Here is a 21,292-nt window from a genome sequence, read left to right as displayed (position 1 = left end):
TATTAAGTAGCCACAAACTTCATAATTGACCAAAGTTATTGCACGCTTAGGAAATCTCAAGTGCAGTTTCAAGTTACCGATCAGTGAATTCCATAGTTGGATAAGGGTGGGTAGATATTTTGGTAGAGGGGTCAAATTTTGTCCTTGATGGAACAGGAGGTGGTGGAGGGGGCTTCCTCAGCGATTGAGAGAAAGAGCCTACTGGGATTGTGTTCCGGTTGCTATCAAAAGTAGACTGCTGGAAGCCATCAAAATCTACGCCATTGCTGACTGACCTATTTGATTTAGTTGCAAAACTGTCGTCATCAAAAGTTACCCAGCTTTTTGGATTAGACTCGGACACTGAGGTAAAATTATGGGGCAATGATAGGCTTTTCTCTGCTGGCCCTAAGGTGAATACTGGCTTGTTCTGCTGAAGCTCAGGTTGGCTTGTGGAATGAAATTGCTCACATACTCCAGTTGGCAGTAATGTAGGACCAGTCAAAGAAGATGTTGGGTTCTTGAATGGATTTCCAGCATTTGCTGATCTTTCATTGATTGGGTTGACTGAATTTGTAGTAATGGATCTGTTAAGAAATGGATTAGGGGATATCCTCAGACTGTCTTGCGATACACTCCGGCTTGGGACTGGAGGCAGTATGGGCAGGCTATTGACGGTATGAAGATTATTCTGTACTGCAGAAGGCAACAGGACTGGCTCCCTTTGGCTTGCTGATGGAGCAGATGATATGGTTTTGAGTACAGGAAGCTTGGTAACGAGTAGGGGATCTAAAGAGAAGTCCGCAAAAAGATCGTTTTCAAACTGACTTCTAAAGCCACTGACTCCATTAGTTGGATTCTGCAGGGAAAAATATATACATTATCATGAGAACAAGATAATAATCAATGGGAGATCATGTAGAGCTACCATTTATTATCTAATCTAGCACAAACACAATGTTATTTCATGAAGAATTTTACAATGTTATCTACGAGCCATTCACCAATGACAAAAAAAAAAAAAAAAAAAAAAAAAAAAAAAAGACAGGGTCAAACATAAAATGTCTGGATTTGACTGGTGCCCCATGGAATATTCATGCAATAACTTAACTAAATTTCAATAAAAATCTGTGGTTTAATCAAAGGCCAAAGACAAGACCTGTCTTTTTACAAAAAAAAAAGTGCTGAATTTTACCGCTGCAGTATAAAAGCTGTTAAATGTGTAATATTGTAGGATTTTAAGGTTAAAAAAAATAAATAAAAGAAATGTAGAAACACTCCAATGCTTTAAAATATCCGCCTGGAACCCTGAATCACAGCAACAACAAAAAAAGTAAAATATTCTTTATTTCCATTAAGTGCAGTGTGATAGCTATGCCATGTACTGGTTTTATACTATATCTCTCAGCATCTCTCCAATGTATAATTCAAAGGGTATAAACATCGCAGGGCACATTTTTGGTTGACAAACCTCTTGAACCTAATACTGAGAGCGGGGCTCCCTTGCAAGCATTGTAAGTGGGAAGAACCGCAAACTCTGGAAGCATTTTATTAAAGGTTTTCCCAATGGAGGTAACAAGCTGGTACGTACTCTGCACACCACATTGATTTTTGGTGACCTGACATTTCACATGCACACCAAACAATGTTTGAACTCCAAAATATTCTTGTATATAGTGCGAAGGGCCAGGTTTTTATACCTGTTGGTGCCTGTTGGATAGGTCCCCCCCTCACTAACTGTTCTGGCGATAAATAGCTCTAGAAGAAGTCAGGGAGAATGCAAACGTGTATGGCTGTCTGTCAAACATGGGGTAGAGAGGATACCTTTCCATGGGTACATCCATTTTGGTGTCAACTCTCAAAAGTTGGAATTTACTTTTGGGGAAATTTTCTTTGTTGTGTCTTTAGTGTGTGTGTGTGTGTGATAGCACTGGACCAATAGAAGTAAAAATTGGTTTTGATGTATATACTACAAAGTTTTTTTCCTTAAAAGAAGCAGATCCATGAATAAAATATAGTATGGGTGGATACTATTCTGATCCTAGGCTGCTACCCCTCTGCTAGTGACAAAGTGAGCGTTTTCCAGACAGCAAATTCTTGGGTGTGTATGGAGGAGGACTTGTTAAAAAGTTAATCTCAATTAAGGGATTTTGAAACATTTAATGGTTAAGAGCATCAAATACAGCCAACACATTACAGGGGAAAAGGCTTCCCCCTTCTTCAGGGCTTGCGCAATCGATGTTAATAAAAATCGCAAAAAATTGTACTAAGGGACCTGTACAAAGGCTTGATGCAAACTAGTGACTCCTGAAAGTACTAGAGGAAGCAATCATATTTTATGTATAATATGGAGATTATTGATTTTGCATTTTCAAAAATAAGTCTGAGAATTTTCAGAATTTTTGTTTAATCACTAATTGATTTCGCCTGAATAAAAGAAAGTAGTATTACACGCTATAGAGTAAAATGTAGGTGTAGAACCCTCCAAATGATTGATTTCAGTCATTTTCCAGTGAAAGGTACATTATTATGTCATTTAAAAGTTATTTTAGACAATTGCCTGTTTCCATTTGTTTCTGTTTTAGCATGACTGTGCCCCATGCACATAGTCAGCTTCATAAAAATATAGTAAGATAAGTTTGCCATGGAGGAACTTGCCTGACTGCAGAGAGCCCTGACATGACCTCCACTGAACACCATTGGGGTGAGATGGAACACCATTTGTGAACCAGGTCTTCTCATTCAACATCAGTACCTGACCTTAAAAATGCTTTTTTGGCTGAATGAGCACAAATTCTCCCAGACACACTCCAAAATCTTAATGTAAATCTTTATCAGAAGAGTGGAGGTTGCTGTAGCATAAAAGGGGGAACTCCATTATTAATGATCATGGTTTTGGAATGGGCTGTTTAACAAGCTCATTAAGGTGTTAAGGTCGAGAGTCCACATGTTTGACCTTGTAAGGCAAAATGGAAAAATAATCAAATTTTATGTTTTTGATGGTTCTTTTTAATTTAGCTCACAGTATAGGTAGTTTTATAGTTGTAGTTGAATAGTTACATTCAACTGGACTTATTCTGCAATCTGGAAGACATTTCACAATCTGTACAAGCCGCTTTTTCAGTTCTAATAAGGGTTAGGAACCCTGGCATTTAAAGCCACACAGGTGACTTAGCCCCAATATTCAGAGTCTAAAGACAGGATGGAGGTTTGAAAGTTTGTGTAGACACCCTGTTCCCATCAAATCTGTAGTTTTCACCACTTATCTCGTTCACTAATGCCCTGTACACACGAGCGGACTTTTCAACATCCAAACTCCGACGGACTGAGTCCGTCAGACTATTCGATCGTGTGTGGGCTGCAACGGACTTTAGCTTCGCAAAAGTCTGACGGACTTTAGAAATGAAGCATGCTTCAAATTTTCCCGACGGAACTCCGCCGGACCCGGTCCCCTTCGAAAAATCCGCTCGTGTGTATGCTACTCCGACGGACTAAAACCGACGCTAGGGCAGCTATTGGCTACTGGCTATGAACTTCCTTATTCGAATCCAGTCGTACGTCATCACGTTCGACTCCGTCGGAGTTTGGTGTGATGGTGTGTGTCCAAGTCCGTTCGGTCGAAAAGTCAGCCAGAACTCCGCCAGAACTCCGTCGGAACTCCGGCGGAACTCCTTTGGAGGTCTGTCGGACATAAGTCCTCTCGTGTGTACGCGGCATTAGACTTCCTATGCATGGATGTCAAAACCAGCTCCTGGTGTACCAGTGCTGGGAGAATACATGGACCCATTCTCACAAGAGCTTACAGAACGGATTGCCTTGCACTGTGCTAAGATGAATGTGCTCTGCATTGACCTTTTAGCCCTTTATCTCATCAATAGCGCTTTAAAGCTTCCAACCCCCCACCCTTATTATAAGAAACAGGGTGGGCGCAACATTTTAAAAATAAGTGTCATGTACATTGAGAAATGTATAAAAGCCTTTAAATGTACACAGCCTTAAAAAAAAAAAAAAATAAACATGTCTACTGGGGATGGGCAAAATGTCAGCTGTCATGTGACCAGTAAAGATAGGAGAGTCTGTTTTAACGTTCTGTACACAACTTCAGAAATAGCCATAAGCAAAACACTAACATCTCTTACAAGGCTGTGGTGGGCCCATAAATAAAATAGGCATTAATACGATTTACAAATCAGATGATCTCTGCATTTTTCTTCTCCATAAGAGATTTTTCACATATCTGGAATCATGGTTGAATGTCATATCCAACAACCTTTAACCAGATTTATTGCAATATAACTGGCATCAGTGACCATTGCCAAAAATCAGTTAAACAGAGAAGCTCCTTCAAAAACTGTTAACGCGTTAAACATATACAAGGTCTGCAGCTGTAAAAGTTACAGGGTCAATCCGCCTTAAAGTGATATTTCAGATATGGTGGAGCCCTGTGGGCCATTACTTGTTGGCTTCTTATAACCTGTAGAGACTCCACCAATGAGGACTTCCCTGGCATTGTCATCCCAATTGTAAATGCAACAGGGAGTGTGGCAGCATCCTAGGTTTGGAACAAGAAGAGTCCCACCACGAGAGTCCCTGAGGGATGCAAGAAACCCTCAGGCATTTTAACTCCCCAGCATCCACCAAAGATTAAAATATCAGTTTTGGGTGGATTGTACATTTAATAAAATATTGCATGCATTAGGTCATGATAAAGAACACCAACACACTGATAGGACTTAAAGATACACCATGTGGGAAAGGGGGTCTTTGGAAGAGACTGCTGCTGGACAAAACCACATTGTATTTGCCAAGTTCCCCTTCCTTTCTTAATAATGTAATGGGGTTTTATCAACACAGTTAGGCATTGTACCCAGTGGGAAAACCTAAGTCAGAGTGTTTATTTTGTCAAGGAGGGATTCGGTAACCAGTAGTAGTGTCTCATCCTCCTTTGACTCCCTTGTGGATTCACACTTACCACCTTTTCCCCTCTATTGCTCAATCCCATCCTATCTTGTTGCACTTGCTCTTCCCAATCCTGTCCTCTTCTATGCATCCAAGCCTTCCTGTTTCCTTCCAGGAGACATGCAGGCCTTTTGCTATGTTCAGTAATAATGTGTCAGGAGGGCACGCTGTAGGACAATCTCCATAGGATAGCCTGGGGATGTTACAGCAGACTCCACATGCCTTAGCTATGCCCTTGCCTGTCCTCAACTTCCAATGAGTATCAGCCTACACATCCCCACACTTCCTTCCGCAGCCATTCTCTTGGGAAAGGAAGTGCTCAGTGGCCCGATCTGCATTCTGGGGGTAAGAGAGCCGAGTTGAGGGGATGGCAAAAACCGCTACAAATAGGCAAGGTTTTCAATATCATAATGTTGAACGGTGAAGAACTGTTGCAGAAGGTAAGATGTGCAGAAGTGGGGTTGGGGTGGGGACATGAGTCAGCCAAGGAGGGATGTGTGGAGGGATATCTATGAGTTACGGGTGGTAAGGCGGCAGGGACTTTGAGACTTTGAGAGGAAAAGCGACTGTTACCTGAGAAGGGGGGGGGGCAATATTTTTCAGCCAAGGATAGGGCATGAAGGAGGATGTGAATGGGGAAATGGAGGGGGCAGAAATATGGGGTCTGTCAGCTGGGGTAAGGGGGGACAAAAATAACCGATATTAGCAGTATGAAGGCTTGGAGCTGAATTCTGGCCCCTGCTCTGCACTGCAGGGAGGACCACTGCAAAAGAACCAGCTCCGAAAAGATGTGATGATGTGCAGCCTGGAGAAATGGATAACGCTGCACCCTGCATGGACTCTGGGCCAGGAGCAGCGAAAACAGCAAAGCAGGGAGCCAGGGTCAGGTAAGGACATAGAGAAGGGATGTGGAGTCTGTGCCCGCATCCCCAGGTTCTCCTTCAGAGGGTATCCTGCAACCTCTCCTCATCACACATCACTGAGCACAGCAAGTGGTCTGAGGGATCTCCCAGAAGACAGCAGGGAGCCAGGGACAAGTGGGAGCAAAGACTGGACTTGATTGGGGAAAGTGCAGTTAGATAAGATGGGATTGGGCAATAGAGAGAGAGAAAGGTAGAGAGTATGGGGTCAGTCAGTGTAAAAAAAAAAAAAAGAAAGAAGAATTGCTACTGGTTGCAGAATCTAACCATTCAACAATTGTGTGTAACAGAGAAATTAGATCATGCACCTCTTTGGGCCAGAGATTGACATTATTAGCTGTCTCAGTGTTACAGTATATTAAGGGTGAAATAAAGATGATGTAGTACGGTGCAATGAAGATACCATTATTATAGTTTCATTAAAGATAAAGTAGGCAGAGAATGGTATTTACCACAATTAGTCCTCATGAGTGAGGATTTCCTTTCCCAGACTTGGTAAAACCATATGGAAGGATAGAATATATGGCTGCATGAAGACATTACCTACTCCTGTAGTTCCCACAGTTAAACAGCTTGCAGTAGGTTACAAACAAAATGTGATAATCTTTATGTAAAAGAGGTTTTACAGGAAACCAGTGCTGAGAGATATACAAAGGATTGATGCCGTTTATTTGTTCCGAGAACAAAAGCACTGAAATCAGACACAGCCAGCATATTTCAAAGAAAGCGGTCATCTATAAAACCTGCTCAAGCTGATAACTTGGCACTTATGATATTTAGTATCTAAACCTTCATTTTAAAAATTAAATATTTCCTTCACATATGCCTGCATATTGTTCAATTCTTGCTTTTCCAACCCCCCCCCCCCCCCTTATTTACACCCAATGATCCTACAAGTTAAAGACTCTATTGGAGGTCCCTGTGCTAGGGTGACAATGCTGTTCTAGCAGCATACGAGGCAGGAGCAGTTTTTTTTTATCATCCTTGGAACACTCACTACTGCTTGGCTTTATACTCATGCACAGGTATCTTTTTTCTTTTTAAATTGTGCATAAGTGTACCATAAACTAGAGCTATACCTGGAGGTTTACTTTTACCCTTTGAGAAATATTAGTTGTGTAAATTATTATAATCAATGTAGTTCAGCTGTTAACCCTTTTGCAATATAGTTCAAAAAGCAGATGTGCCGTGGGACCTTTCCCTCCGAGCACCACCCGCATACCCCGTGGTAGATGGTCCCGTGTCACAGTTTTAGAGAGTGCATAGCCAGGACAGGAAGCGGAAGAGAGCAAGACAGAGCTGTGCAAAGCAAATGTGTCTGAACCTAAAAGAGAATGCTCTGTAGACACCAGGTTTTTGGGGTGATGGCTTATTTAAACCCCAATCAGGGTTGCTGTTTAATTTATCCATGCAGTGGTGTCCTCCCCCCACACCGCATAAGTTAAATGCTTGTTTGGTTAGGGGGAAATGTGCAAGTACAAATGCCTTATTCCTTGCTCCTCCAGCAGCTGGTATACAACTCCTCTGGCCAACATTCCTGGCATGTGGGTGGGTCCTTGCCATCCTCATGTGCAATGCAGGACTGCTGGCCCTGCACTGTCCATGAAGATATTGAAGAGTTGTGACTAGTTGTGTAGGGCCGGATTAACAAAGGGGCTATTGGAGCTGACCATTATACCCACTATATTCTAAAACCCAATGAACAAAATTGTAACCAAAAGGTTGCCATCCTGCACGTGTTTTAGGAATGGCCAGGTTTGTGCTTTTTTGTTGAGGAAAAAAAAATAGGCCCATGCACTTAGGCTGAAGACTTTAGTCTACACCTGTGGTCTCAAAACTGCAGCCCGGGGGCCGGAAGTGGCCCTATTTTTGCCTTTATCTGGCCCTAAGGGCACTATTCCACTGACAAACACCAATGATAGGGCACCATTCCTCCTACTGACACCATCAATGGGACACTATTCTTCTCATTAATTTCAACTATGGGGCATTATTCCTCTCATTAAGATCAATGATGGGGCACTGATGCTGGGGTATTTTCTACTGTCACTGCCCAGTCTGGCCCCCCTGAAGGACAGTAAACTGGCCCTTTGATTAGAAAGTTTAGAGACCCCTGGTGTACACCAAAAATGAAGGCAGGGTTAAATGGGTAGATTTTTTTTTTTTTTACCAAGACAGCTGGGGAATGAAATCTGCCAGTGCTCAGTGATATTGCTGTATTACAAGAGCTTGCCATCAACTTTTACTCTGATGTATCCAATATAAGGTGCTTTGCATGCACCGTACAGGGAACACTCCCTTTCTACATGAAAGAAAGTGACAGTCATTTTGGGCATACTTGCCTGTTTGAGTGGTTTTTCTCACTTATTCAGGAAGAGAAAATTTTGCCTATGGCTAAATAAATTGTTCTAAGCTTTGTAAAACTATGTTTTGGCTGGAGTTTGGCTTTAAAGGATAATTTAAAGATGTCATCACCCCCTCCTTCTTTATCATGACACGACAATGCACGAGTAATGATGGTTAACCAGGTGATGGTTATCGGCTACATGAATGACAAGAAGCCAAAGGTGTCACTAATGACACAGTTTAGGGTGGAAGTACAGACAATAGGGTTAAACTGTTCAGATACCTTTTACCCTGATGGCTGCTCCTGCTAGTGATAAAAAGACAAATATTGAAAAGAAAAGACATTAGAAGAAAAGAGAGAGACAGTGAGAAAAGACAAGCATGCAGTCATTCTTCCTAATGGCATTGTTTTTATTAGTAATATATTCTGGTTGTGGACTCCGGAGAATACAGCAGTAAGCAGACAGAAGGACGTGTAGGACACAGCGACATTTCTACCACTCAAAGGTTTTTCAAAACCGTGTGTGAATTTATAGCTTATAATTACTGTTTTTGCTGTGTTTGTGTGGATGAGGGCTTCTATTTCCTCCTACAATCCAAAAACAGAGAGATAGGTTAATGGGCTCACTTAATTACCCTACAATATGAATGGCTGCAAAAAGGACATTAGACCCAGGTTCCTTTGAGGAGCGGAGGTGATGTGAGTGGTTTAACGTACTCCATATGTAGTTGTGTAATATGAGGGTGCCATTAGACATGCTGCACTGTCTGCTTAGGCCAGCCATATACGGTTCGACTCTCGGCCGGTTCATCAGGATCCGGCCGAGATACGAACTGCGTGTGGGCAGGCTGAATGTACTAAGTTGATCGATGAACTTGGGTACAACCAGCCAGCCAGATTCAATTGCTCGTCAGGAAGGATTACCCTGTTAGAACTGCCTGTGTTGATGGAGGAATCATGTGAATTTCTTTCCTGCAACCCGTGGTTGCAGGAAATAAATTTGCACCGTCTATGGCCTGCTATAGTCATGCAGCACAGATTTAATAAGCTCTTCACATATTCTGGAAACCAATGTAGTATACTGCAGCTTGGTCCTTAGACTAACCTAAAGCAAAAAAGCCAGTCACTCAGAAAAGTACACGAGCTTCTTTTTGGCAGCGAAAAAGGCTTAATGCTGAACCGCATTAACCTTTTTTTTTTTTTTTTTCTCATGGTCATGTATTAATAAAGAATTCAAAAGGATTTTTGGAGTTGCCGCCGCTTTCATTCGCTTGGTATTCTTCATTTTGGCATATTACAAGCGTTTTTGGCCCCGTAGACTTCAATAGAAATGCCTGATTTCTGCTCAAACAGCAGCTCCCCCCCCCCCCCCCTAATTTGATCTCTCATACCCACCCCCGATGCTTTCTATTGGCTAAACAAAAATGTCTGAAGCTGTAAACGCTTGCAATACACTTCTAAAAACTCTCAAATTAAAACGCCAGTAAATTGCTACGCTCAGGTGTGAATGCGTTGGGTTACATGGGTCGGACTTGATGGACTTGTCTTTTTTTCAACCTTATCTACTATGTAGCTATATAATACAGCCTAAAAAAACGAAGGGGCTGTCACAGGCTCTCGTCAAGACAGCATGGCTACACCACCCTTTCCACCATTCACAACAGCTTCCATAAATTAAACAGGATCTATGAATTGAAAGGACATATCAATCATCCGCCCGTCTTCCATGCTTAGATCCAGTTCCATCCACCAAAGCTGTAGTATGGCTTCTATGAACGGTGGAGCTGGGCAGAAATTGCAGGTGTAATCAGGCTCTAATAATGACAGCCTGCGACAGCTTGTTAGATGTATTAACCCCCAACATCATAGAAAGATTATGGTAGCAGGTGTGCGGGGCAGGGGAGGATTACTACTAACAGAAGAGGAATCAACACAAGGGACACATCCTACTGACTGTAAGTTATGTGCCTTGTGCTGATTTTCTGGTTTTTGATTTTGCCTGCACTTGGGCTTTAACACACGTTCTATCATAGAATGACAACATTGCTACTCCATAGACACATCGAGTAGCTGTTGCCGCCCAAGGGCAGAAAGTGTGTTACTGCAAAGATTACCAAGCGAAAAAAAATACAACTGAAAAATGAATGCAGCCATCATTTCTAATGCCCCATACACACGGTCGGAAATTCCGACAGAAAAAGTCTGATCAGATTATGTTGTCGGAAAATCCAATCGTCTGTGGGCTCTATTGGACTTTCTAAAGAAATTCAGACGGAAAAAGTTTGAGAGCTGGATCTAAAATTTTCCGACAACAAAATCCGATCAGACTTTTTCCGATCGTGTGTAGAGAATTCCGATGGACAAAGTGCCACACATGCTCAGAATAAATTACGAGATGAAAGCTATTGGCCTCTTTTTAGTCCTGTCGTACGTGGTTTAAGTTACCTCATTCTGAAAGATCGAATTTTCCGACAACTTTGTGCGACCATGTGTATGCAACACAAGCTTCGGCCAAAATTTGTCAGAAAAAAATCAGATGGATTTTGTGGTCGGAATGTCCGACCGTGTGTACAGGGCATAAGAAGTGCCTTTATATCCAAGAAGTGCAATCCTATCTAATAAGTGTAAGCTGCAAAATAATAAAGTGTTCCTGGATCTAGATATGTTTTTTTTTTCTTGTCTTGTGGCAGTCATTCAACAAAGCACTGATTGTTCCGTGATTTACAGATGGTATCCAGAGGAAGAATCTGCAAATCTGTTTAAGAAAGGGGCTTATGAAAACAAGGCAAGAGCAAATCAATCTGTATTATTTCTCAAGACCACTACCATGCAAAGTACTTTCGGAATACTGTCACTTGTAATACTGTGTTCTGATTTCACTGACTGCACCAGAAACTATTTTTAAACTTAACAATGAATAAGAATGGGAATGAGTAATAAGATTGTAGGTCTGATTAACAAATGAGAAAGCCATTTTTCTGTAAGCATTTTCTATCGAAAGCACAATTTACATATCTCTATTCTCTTTTGCTTTTTAAATAAGATAGAATCATGACAATGTGTAGCTAATGAGACCTTTGCTGATGGCCAGATATTTGTATGCTAATAATTAAATCATACTCCATAACTTGATACTTAAAGTATTAGTTCCCCTTCTTTTGTCATTGACTGGCAAAGGTGTAGGTGTAAAAGGGTTAGTTCACCTTTTCAGGAAAAATGAAAGGTGAGCTAGCACCGTATGCACCTCCCCGCCTCCCCACCTCCCTGTTCTCTGCTGTACTTACCTCCATGGTTGAAGAGCTGTCAATGCCCATGCAGCCGTCTGGAGATTTGAAATCCCTGCTCTTCTCCCATTTCTCTCTGCAATGCACTCGGAATGGATCAGAGTGATTTTGATTGGTCAGCTCCAAAACAGAGCATTGCCCTGATCTGTCCAGGAAGCTCTGCACAGAGAAGAAGGGAATTTCAAAATCTGACCGCTACACAGGCTGTGTGGGCACTCAACCCATGGAGGCAAGTCCAATGGGGACCAAGGGAGAATGGGAGGGTGTGCAGTGTTAGTTCAGCTTTCCATTTATTTTCTAAAAAGGTGAACATTTTGAATTGGACCTGCACCTATGCCAATCCATGATAACACAGGTTCATTCTCATACAGGTCATTGGCAGGAGCTTGTAGTTACCTCCACACTTCTTACCCGTCACCCCATTCACTTATGGGAGCAAGGAGTAGAAGCCCTGTGTAAGTTTCAAGTCCAGAGCATACACAGGGCTCAAGACTCTTTCCCTGCCCCTATGTGATGGCGCTGTCGGCTGAGCAGCCAATTACCAAGCACCAGCGCTGTCACATGAATGGAGGGGATGAGGCTCACATGCTTCCCAGTATCTAGAATTAGTGGGAGTTCTTTCCAGATGCCCAAAGGCAGCAGCAGAGGAGAAAAGACTAAGCAAGGGATGCTATAGGGGCCAAGATGTGACCCTGTTGCTCTGCATGGTTGAAGCACGTTATCTTTTAAACCTTTGGCGACTGCATAACACATACATGCGGCAGCAAGAAAGGTGAGCTTGAATGCCCAGCCGTTGCACATATGCATTCACAGCTCTAATCTGTCTGTATCGACCACTTTCAGTCAAGGCTTCTGATTGGGAAGCAGTGTCATGGTTCCTGATCACATGATCGCTGTGAGAGACAATCACAGAGGTCACATGATACAGAAGCCAAGCTCCCAGGCATTAAAGCACACTTAATGGGCTGACAGAAGGCATTAATTCATCAGAAGAATCTGATATGATATCTTTCAATATATGTTCTCACTGAAATGGAAAGCACTTACTGGTTGAGGAGCGACATTATCTGAAGGCAGATTCTGAGCGGATCGGCTGCGGGGAGGTGCTTGTGGAGGCGTGTCTAGGCTCTGTAGAGGCGGTGTAGGAGGAGAGGTGGGATGTGATGATGTCGGCTGTATAGGTTCTTGCATCTTTTGGCAGGGTGGTTGGGTGGCTAAACTAGGCTGAAGAGGGGTTGCTAGTTGGGGTATCATAGGCTCAGGAAGAGAAGGGAATGCTAAAACAGATAAGAGAAAATTAGAACAGAATCATTTCTCCAAAAAGGCACACTGCACAAACCTAATAACCTCATGTTCCCACTGTCAGAAGTAACACCAATTCAGGGGCACGTGTACAGGAGTTGCAGGGGCCACCATTGTGACTCAGCCCCATGCTCCAGGGGGCCCGTGCGCCCCCCTGTATAACTGGATAGGAGGGTGGCAGCATGTAGAGGAACCAATTCATCCATGTAGTCGATGAACACCCGCTTCTTCTCTCGCAGACATTCAGCGGCAGCAGGAGGGAAATGGTGGGCATCGGTTCCTCTACATGCTGCTCCCGCCGCCTCCCTATCCTGCTGCACTTGAGTCACATCTCCCATTTTCAGAGGTGCAAAATGCACTGGAAATACATGCGTTTTTACTATGGTTTTTGAAATGGAGTAGTGTGAAAGCAGCCCAAGAGCCAAACCTATTATCCCCTGTAGTGCCATAAGTTAAGTGCAATAAAGACTGGAGAAAAGATTTTCGCAGGAATCAGCTGCATGCAGGACATGGAACATACTTCTTTACAGGTAAGTTATGTGACCGCAGCTGAAGCAAAATAAATAAAATGTAATGAACCTTTCCACTTGTAAGGACACACTATACCTTTTGGAGGCTCAGCTGCTTTGACAGGTGCTGGGGCGGGAAGTCTGGCCTGTGCTGCTCCACCATGGCTTTGAGGAACACTTATTACCCCCGCACGAGGAGGGATAGTCTAAGGGAAAAAAACGTAATTTACATAAATATTTACTAATAAAACCCGTTTACATACAGGAAATGACAAAACCCATTTTAGCACCAAGTATTTAATCCCTATCACTCTCTTGGGGATGTTTTTTCTTTTCTCCTGCTCACGAATACACTTCGAGGCAGTGGATGATAAATTAATTTAAGGAATAAAAAAATGTTGTTGCTGTTGATATATTTGCTTAAAAGGTAAGAAACAAGGAAAGAAAAGGGACTTGTCTAATAAGTATTGTAGATTTTGTTTTTTTGTATTATTTATTATATTAAATTTTTCAAATATATATATATATATATATATATATATATATATATATATATATATATATATATATATATATATATATATATATATATATATATACACACACACACACATACATACACTTAAGCTGAACGCCAACATCCATATTCAAAAATGAAAAACATAAAATTGACTTGTATTTTTGTCCATCTACATGATAAATAAAAAAACAGCAGAATAAAAAAAAAAAACACTCACCGGCCTGACCATAGCACATGGTGTGGCAGATGGAGGTCCAAGTGGAGGAGGGGCTTGTCCACGAACTGAAAACAGAAATTATAAAATTGTAGTTAATTTTAATGAGACCCTGCTATCTGGTGACTTGAGATTTGCAGGATTCTGGTTTTGCCCCCAAAATGGTAGACAGGAGCACCAACACCCAGGATTGAATTGCTATGTTGACATCACTAGTAAAAGCAACACCCATACATGCGTTATTAGGATGACAGATGCACACTATAATCACTACATTAGCATTTGCAAATGATGGGGTTCAACGCTAGATTGCATTATCACAGTAAAGCATGTACTAGTGTTTAATGTCTGCATGGAAATTCCAATATCAGTTACTCAGCCATCGAAACATTAGCTTTCAGCTCCATGAGATCAGTGCTGGTAGATTTTGACACCGTTTCCAATTCTAATAGCAAAACTCTACCACAAGTCTGTCTTTATGCCAACCTTAACACTATCTAAGCCATAACTTACCCTCCCTGTGCTCCCCCAAGACCAACTCTCCCCATAATCCTTGAACTAACTCTCCCTGTATCCTCTTAAAACTATCATTCTCCGAAATCCCAACACTATCATTCTCCGAAATCCCAACACTATCATTCTCCGAAATCCCAACACTATCATTCTCCGAAATCCCAACACTATCATTCTCCGAAATCCCAACACTATCATTCTCCGAAATCCCAACACTATCATTCTCCGAAATCCCAACACTATCATTCTCCGAAATCCCAACACTATCATTCTCCGAAATCCCAACACTATCATTCTCCGAAATCCCAACACTATCATTCCCTGAAATCCCAACACTATCATTCCCTGAAATCCCAACACTATCATTCCCTGAAATCCCAACACTATCATTCCCTGAAATCCCAACACGATCATTCCCTGAAATCCCAACACTATCATTCCCTGAAATCCCAACACTATCATTCCCTGAAATCCCAACACTATCATTCCCTGAAATCCCAACACTATCATTCCCTGAAATCCCAACACTATCATTCCCTGAAATCCCAACACTATCATTCCCTGAAATCCCAACACTATCATTCCCTGAAATCCCAACACTATCATTCCCTGAAACCCCAACACTATCATTCCCTGAAACCCCAACACTATCATTCCCTGAAACCCCAACACTATCATTCCCTGAAACCCCAACACTATCATTCCCTGAAACCCCAACACTATCATTCCCTGAAACCCCAACACCATCATTCCCTGAAACCCCAACACCATCATTCCCTGAAACCCCAGCACTATCATTCCCTGTAATCCCAACACTAACTCTCCCTGTAATCCCAACACTAACTCTCCCTGTAATCCCAACACTAACTCTCCCTGTAATCCCAACACTAACTCTCCCTGTAATCCCAACACTAACTCTCCTTGTAATCCCAACACTAACTCTCCCTGTAATCCCAACACTAACTCTCCCTGTAATCCCAACACTAACTCTCCCTGTAATCCCAACACTAACTCTCCCTGTAATCCCAACACTAACTCTCCCTGTAATCCCAACACTAACTCTCCCTGTAATCCCAACACTAACTCTCCCTGTACACTCCTAAAACTAACATTCCCTATAATCCCAACTCTCCCTATAACCTTCACGCTTCCTGTAACCCTATATACATTGAAGTGGAACTCAACTCTAAAATACCCAACTTGGCTCCAACAGCCTGAAGCCCACGAGGTCTCTCGCCAGCTTCTTCCGAGAGCTTCAGTTATCTTGATTGGCTGATGCAGGATGATGCAACTCCCACGCATGTTCAAGAGTTCAATCAACCAGGCACAGTGCCAGAATGTATACAAAGTTGCACATGCACAGTTCAGTGTACATTCTAAGGAAGACGGCAAGCAAGCAGGTAGGTTTACTTTATTGCAAAAGAGACATTGCAAGTTTCTTTTGCAATGAACAGCTTGCCTGCTCGCAGTGTTTTTTTTTGTTTAGTTTCACTTTAAAATTACACTCCTCTTCCCTGTAACCTTCAAACTAACTCTCCCGGTAACCCTACCCCATCAGGGCTGTGGAAAAAGGGGGTACCAACTGTCCTTCTGTATGGGGCCCAGGCCAGCCTTGTGCACCATACATTTCCCCCCACTGCCCAGCCCCCCCCCCCTCCTACCCCTGCAGTGCTTCTGGCTTTTCTCCTCTCCTTCCTTCTGGCAGCTTCAAGCATACAATTGGACCCTTCAGGATAGAGAGTGGTGGAAAGTTTCAGTAAATATGCTATATTTACCAGGCCCTTCCTTTCCTAAACGAACACAATAAGTGATCGGTACTGATCACTAACTGTTCATTCATAACTGAAGCCTAGTAAGCTGTATTTGAGTGGGTGGGGTCCCTGGCAGGCTGGCTGTATGGGGCCCCCTGGTTTCTAACAGCAGCCTAGCTATATGCGGTTCAAATTTCCTGCTGAAATTCAAGTCATAGGAGGCCCTATTGGCAATATCTGGCTCAACAAACTTCAACTAAAAAAAACAAAACAAAGGAGTTAGGTAGAAAAACGGTCAGCCAAAAAGCTACTGTATCCACCCAGATGCAATCACTGTTTGGGTATTCAGCCAGCTGCAGGCGCTGTAGCTTTCTGAATGGAACAGCCTATTTAGCATTATCGGCAGATCCAGTGATTTTTCGCTCACCCCTTGTTTTTATCCTCATTTCTACTGTGCAGGGATCCTCTGCCCTGTAAGATCTAGCCACTGAAGGATACACTTGGCACCAGAATCTACGGTTTCAGCAATACTGGTATAGTTAATAGCCCATATAAGCCTATCACTGTTCTAACTACGGCAGATAGAGGAAGCACCTTGACCCCTAGGGTAGAGAATCCTAGGAGGGGGTTATAGGCCAGTGGTCATCAACCCTGTCCTCAGGGCCCACTAACAGGCCGGGTTTTATGTATTACCTTGGGGAGATGCAGACTAGAATAGTGCAATCACTGAGCAGCAAATTATATCGCCTGTGATGGATTTCTTGCAAACCTGGCCTGTTAGTGGGCCCTGAGGACAGGATTGATGACCACTGTTATAGGCCACATAAACCCCTAACATCTGCCAGGACTGTAAAACCTTTCCCATGTGTTGTTAACCTGATACATGCAACAGTACAAATGCACTGCTGCTGCAGTCTTGGCGTACTAGGGTATGTTCAATATACATTTCGGCAGACAGGTAACCCTTAGTCCATCTGGCCATAAGAACAAGCTGAACAAATGAAAAGTCGTCACCCATCATTACTAGACACAAAGCAATAAATAGGGGAACAATGCATATTGCAATCAAAAGAAATAGAATTCCAAGCTTAGGTACAGTATTGTTCTAGATAACATTAGCGGGGAGTAGGTCTATTAGCGGGGATGACACATGCTTGGCACGCTCATGCAGTTATTACTCTACAACACAGCTGTCTATTTACCTTCCACGTCTCTACGAGCTACCCCGGGGCTGGGAGGAGCACCTTGTTGAAGAAAAGAAGACACAAAAGATTGCAGGAACAGAAACTCCAGCAGGAATAAAATGATGGACAGGGCAAGGGGGACACAGGACCTGATGAGCCTCTATTGTCTTCTGCAGAAGGCTTACAGTGTACTTTTAATGTTGCATGTGTAATAAATGGAGGTAGGTAGGAAAGTAAAGTGTTGCAATTTGGATTATTATGCAGAATTGAAGTATATCTAAAGCTAAAACGTTTTCTATAATTTGAGTAGGCAAGGGATAAAACCTATCAGCTACGATTAAGCACTATTTGTAGTGTGAAACGCGTCAGTTTTTCTGTCCGTTCTGCTGTGGCATGTATTTTTGATCTTGCATTTTGAATAAAAGGCACATTTTTTTTTTTGGAGTGCGGCGGTCCAGAATTACTTCCTATACAAGGGATAAAACCACTGACTTTTTTTGCATCTGTGTTATGAGGGAGATTTCCTTTCTCTTTCTGTCTTGTAGAGTCCATAGGAAGTCAGAGGAATTTCTAACAAAGGGGAAATCAGCCTCACTTAGACAGTAGTTACAGAGACAAGGTCCCCCGGGGAGGATTTCCCCTCTATTCCTGTTCTGGTGGAAACTAAAATGGATTTGCCTATACTTTTTTTTCCCCCATGAGTGGCAGGCCATCCATTAGGGGCTCAAGGGTTCCTTGCCCGTCTCTCCACGCTACCCCCTATAACAGTGATGGTGAACCTTGGCACCCCAGATGTTGGAACTACATTTCCCATGATGCTCAACTACACTGCAGAGTGCATGAGCATCATGGGAAATGAAGATCCAAAACATCTGGGGTGCCAAGGTTCGCCATCACCGCCCTATAAGAATAATTGATAAATTCATGCATTGCATGAATCTATCCATGGCCACCGCTGCCACCCTAACGATCGGTGGGTACTGATGGAAATAGAGTTAGTGGTACCCACAGATCAGCTGATTATACACAGTGGGAGCAGGCCGCCAGCGGCGCTCGTGCACGCCCCAGATCCAGAAGTGCGGCCAACCCCAGAGGGTGGCATCTGTATGAACAAGAAGGAAAAAGAGCCAGATAGAGAATAGAAGGGAGTAAGGGAAGGTTAAAGTCTAGAGAAGGGAAGAGGAAAGTTAAGATAACTCGGAACCGGGAGTGCCATCGGAAGCAATCAGATAATACCTGAATAAGCCAGCTGGAGCGAGGGAAACTCATAGGCCAGTGATGGCGAACCTTTGCACCCCAGATGTTTTGGAACTACATTTCCCATGATGCTCAATGACACTGCATGCATCATGGGAAGTGTAGTTCCAAAACATCTGGGGTGCCAAGGTTCGCCATCACTGCCCTATAAGAATAATTGATAAATTCATGCATTGCATGAATCTATCCAAGGCCACTTCTGCCAGGCATCCTGCCCCTTTCAGGAACACTGGGTGCCTGAATTACAGCGGCGGGTGTTTTTTTTTTTTTTTTTAAAAGCACCTGATTACATGGGCTCTAATAGGCTTTAAAATATGTGGGCTTGCGGCGCAGAGCATTGCACCATGAGCCCACCCAGGTGTTACAACAGTGAATTAATATTCACTGTTGTATCACTGATCCTCAATGCGGCCAATCAGAAGCGGGTGGAAGACTCGTTTTCTGATTGGCCCTAAAGAGAAGACTCCTGATTGGCCGCCGAGAAGGAGGGAGGAAATGGAAGCCATAGCCGTCGCCCGTGGAGAGCGGGAGATCGGGAGAGCCGCCAGCCCGGGAGAAACGCTGCATAGATGGGGTAAGTGCATCATGACAGTAATGAGCAAGACAATTAGGCTGCATTCCCATTTTAGGGTTTTGAACCGTGGGCAGATTTGCCCGCCATTTGAAAGTGCTGATGTGTGTATGACAAATTGCAGGACTCATATTTGAGATGCCCTTCATTTGAATGACCCCCTCAAATTGCGGCGCGGGTCTGCTACGATTATCACACAGCAACTTGCATTGCAGGAATTATTTCACCCCAAAAAAGTTCAGGCGCTACTTTTGGGCGACATGCTTCCCGCGTTGCCACAATTGCAGCATGATTTATCGTGCGACAATCGCGGTAAACCCGCACCGCAATTTGAGGCATCATTAAAATAATGTCCCGCAATTTGCCAAACATCAGCACATTCAAAGGACAGGCAGTTTCGTGGCAAATCTGCCTGCGATTCCAAACGCTGAAGTGCGAATGCAGCCTTAGAGAGCGTAAATACCCCCAACTGAGACATAGACAGCAATAAAAACGTGACAGTGGTTCTCACCACTCTATACAAATCTAACATGAAGTTTTTCCTTTAGTTACACTTTGAGACTATTTTAGAGGAGAGATATTAAATGTATCTATCAACTTATAAATAATCTGAAGCTGCAAGGGATAACAATACACTATATTGTCAAAGGTATTGGAACGCTTGCCTTTACACGCTCATAAACTTTAATGGCATCCTTAGTCCGTAGGGTTCAATATTGAGTTGGCCCACCCTTTGCAGCTATAACAGCTTTGACTCTTCTGGGAAGGCCATCCACATGGTTTAGGAGTGTGTCTATGGGAATGTTTGACCATTTGTGAGGTCAGGCACTGATGTTGGACGAGAAGGCCTGGCTTGCAGTCTCCGCTCTAATTCATCCCAAAGGTGTTCTATCATGTTAAGGTCAGGACTGTGCGGGCCATTAAAGTTCCTCCACCCCAAACTCACTCATCCGTGTCTTTATGGACCTTGCTTTGTGCACAGCCATGTCGGAACAGGAAGGGGCCATCCCCAAACTGTTCCCACAAAGTTGGGAGCATGAAATTGTCCAAAATGTCTTGGTATGCCGACGCCTTAAGAATTCCATTTACTGGAACTAAGTGGCCAAGCTAAACCCCTGAAAAATAACCCCACACCATAATCCTCCCTCCACCAAATGATTTGGACCAGTGCACAAAGCAAGGTCCATAAAAGACATGGATGAGTGAGGTTGGGGTGCAGCTAAATGTTAAAGCTGTAGGGGGCGCCATTTTTCTTTGTCACAGAAAGTGTACTCAAGCTATCAGAATCCAGGAATTATAAGATTCTACCAAAATCAAGTCATTCTGCATGTTCACGTTGAGCAAATGTGTCATTTGCCTCAATCCTGCCGATTCACAGCCAAGCTGGGCTCTAAGCTTTGTCCACTATGCTGGGGTTAGAGGTACTCCCCATATGTTAAACAGATGGAAACACGTACAAAAATAGCTCCACTAAATTTTTGGGAGGTGGAAAGGAAACATTATGGGGAGAACAGAAGGAGACGATGACGGGACAATGTTTTTACCTCCAATCTCTTTCCTAGTTGGTGCTGGACTCCGAGCACCTGATCCCAGAAACGTGAAATTCAGCAGAAGAGTACAGTAAAGAGACAGTAAAGAGACAGTCAGCAGAAAGAGCAGTTAGAAAAGTGAATGGCAGATATAATGGGTCATAGGTCAGTAATAAAACCATTCCACAAACTTTTTTTTTTTTACAGGGTCAGTGTACCAAACCAACATTTCAGTTCTTGGTAGATGCTGTAAATTAATGCTAGCTATACAAGGCTCCGATTTCAGTTGATTCTTACTGAATTGGCCAAAATTTAGGCCTCGGGAGGGCTCTGATGACGCCACCCAGCTCAACAAAAGTCAATTAAAAAACAACTGAGCCAGATGGAAAATGGTCGGCCAAACAGTGACTGCATTCTAATGATATAGTCACTGTTCGGGTATTCAGGCAGCAC

At 43.0% G+C, this 21,292-nt stretch overlaps 1 protein-coding gene across 7 annotated transcripts in view; it reads right to left on the bottom strand.

Annotated features, from left to right (window-relative positions):
- SYNJ1 (synaptojanin 1) overlaps positions 1-21,292 on the bottom strand; it is a 173,870-nt gene that overhangs the window by 868 nt on the left and 151,710 nt on the right. For 3 of the 7 annotated variants that reach the window (XM_077479975.1, XM_077479977.1, XM_077479976.1), the window contains 6 exons: positions 20,855-20,893; positions 17,501-17,542; positions 14,038-14,102; positions 13,398-13,506; positions 12,537-12,766; positions 1-838 (listed from right to left, as the gene is read on the bottom strand). The exon at positions 1-838 is cut by the window's left edge and continues 868 nt beyond it. In XM_077479975.1, coding sequence (XP_077336101.1) covers positions 74-838; positions 12,537-12,766; positions 13,398-13,506; positions 14,038-14,102; positions 17,501-17,542; positions 20,855-20,893 — 1,250 coding nt within the window. In that variant the 3' untranslated portion in view covers positions 1-73. Of the gene's footprint in view, positions 839-8,487; positions 8,512-12,536; positions 12,767-13,397; positions 13,507-14,037; positions 14,103-17,500; positions 17,543-20,854; positions 20,894-21,292 lie in introns of all 7 variants that reach the window. The other 4 variants (XM_077479980.1, XM_077479981.1, XM_077479978.1 and 1 more) reach the window with 4 other exon arrangements.

The sequence above is a fragment of the Lithobates pipiens genome, unplaced genomic scaffold (assembly GCF_037356315.1).
Source record: "Lithobates pipiens isolate NorthernLeopardFrog02 unplaced genomic scaffold, aLitPip1_a1.2 Scaffold_16, whole genome shotgun sequence".
Classification (NCBI taxonomy): Eukaryota; Metazoa; Chordata; class Amphibia; order Anura; family Ranidae; genus Lithobates; species Lithobates pipiens.
The sequence above is the reverse complement of the archived record's forward strand: the minus strand, read 5'-3'. Positions and strand labels throughout refer to the sequence as shown.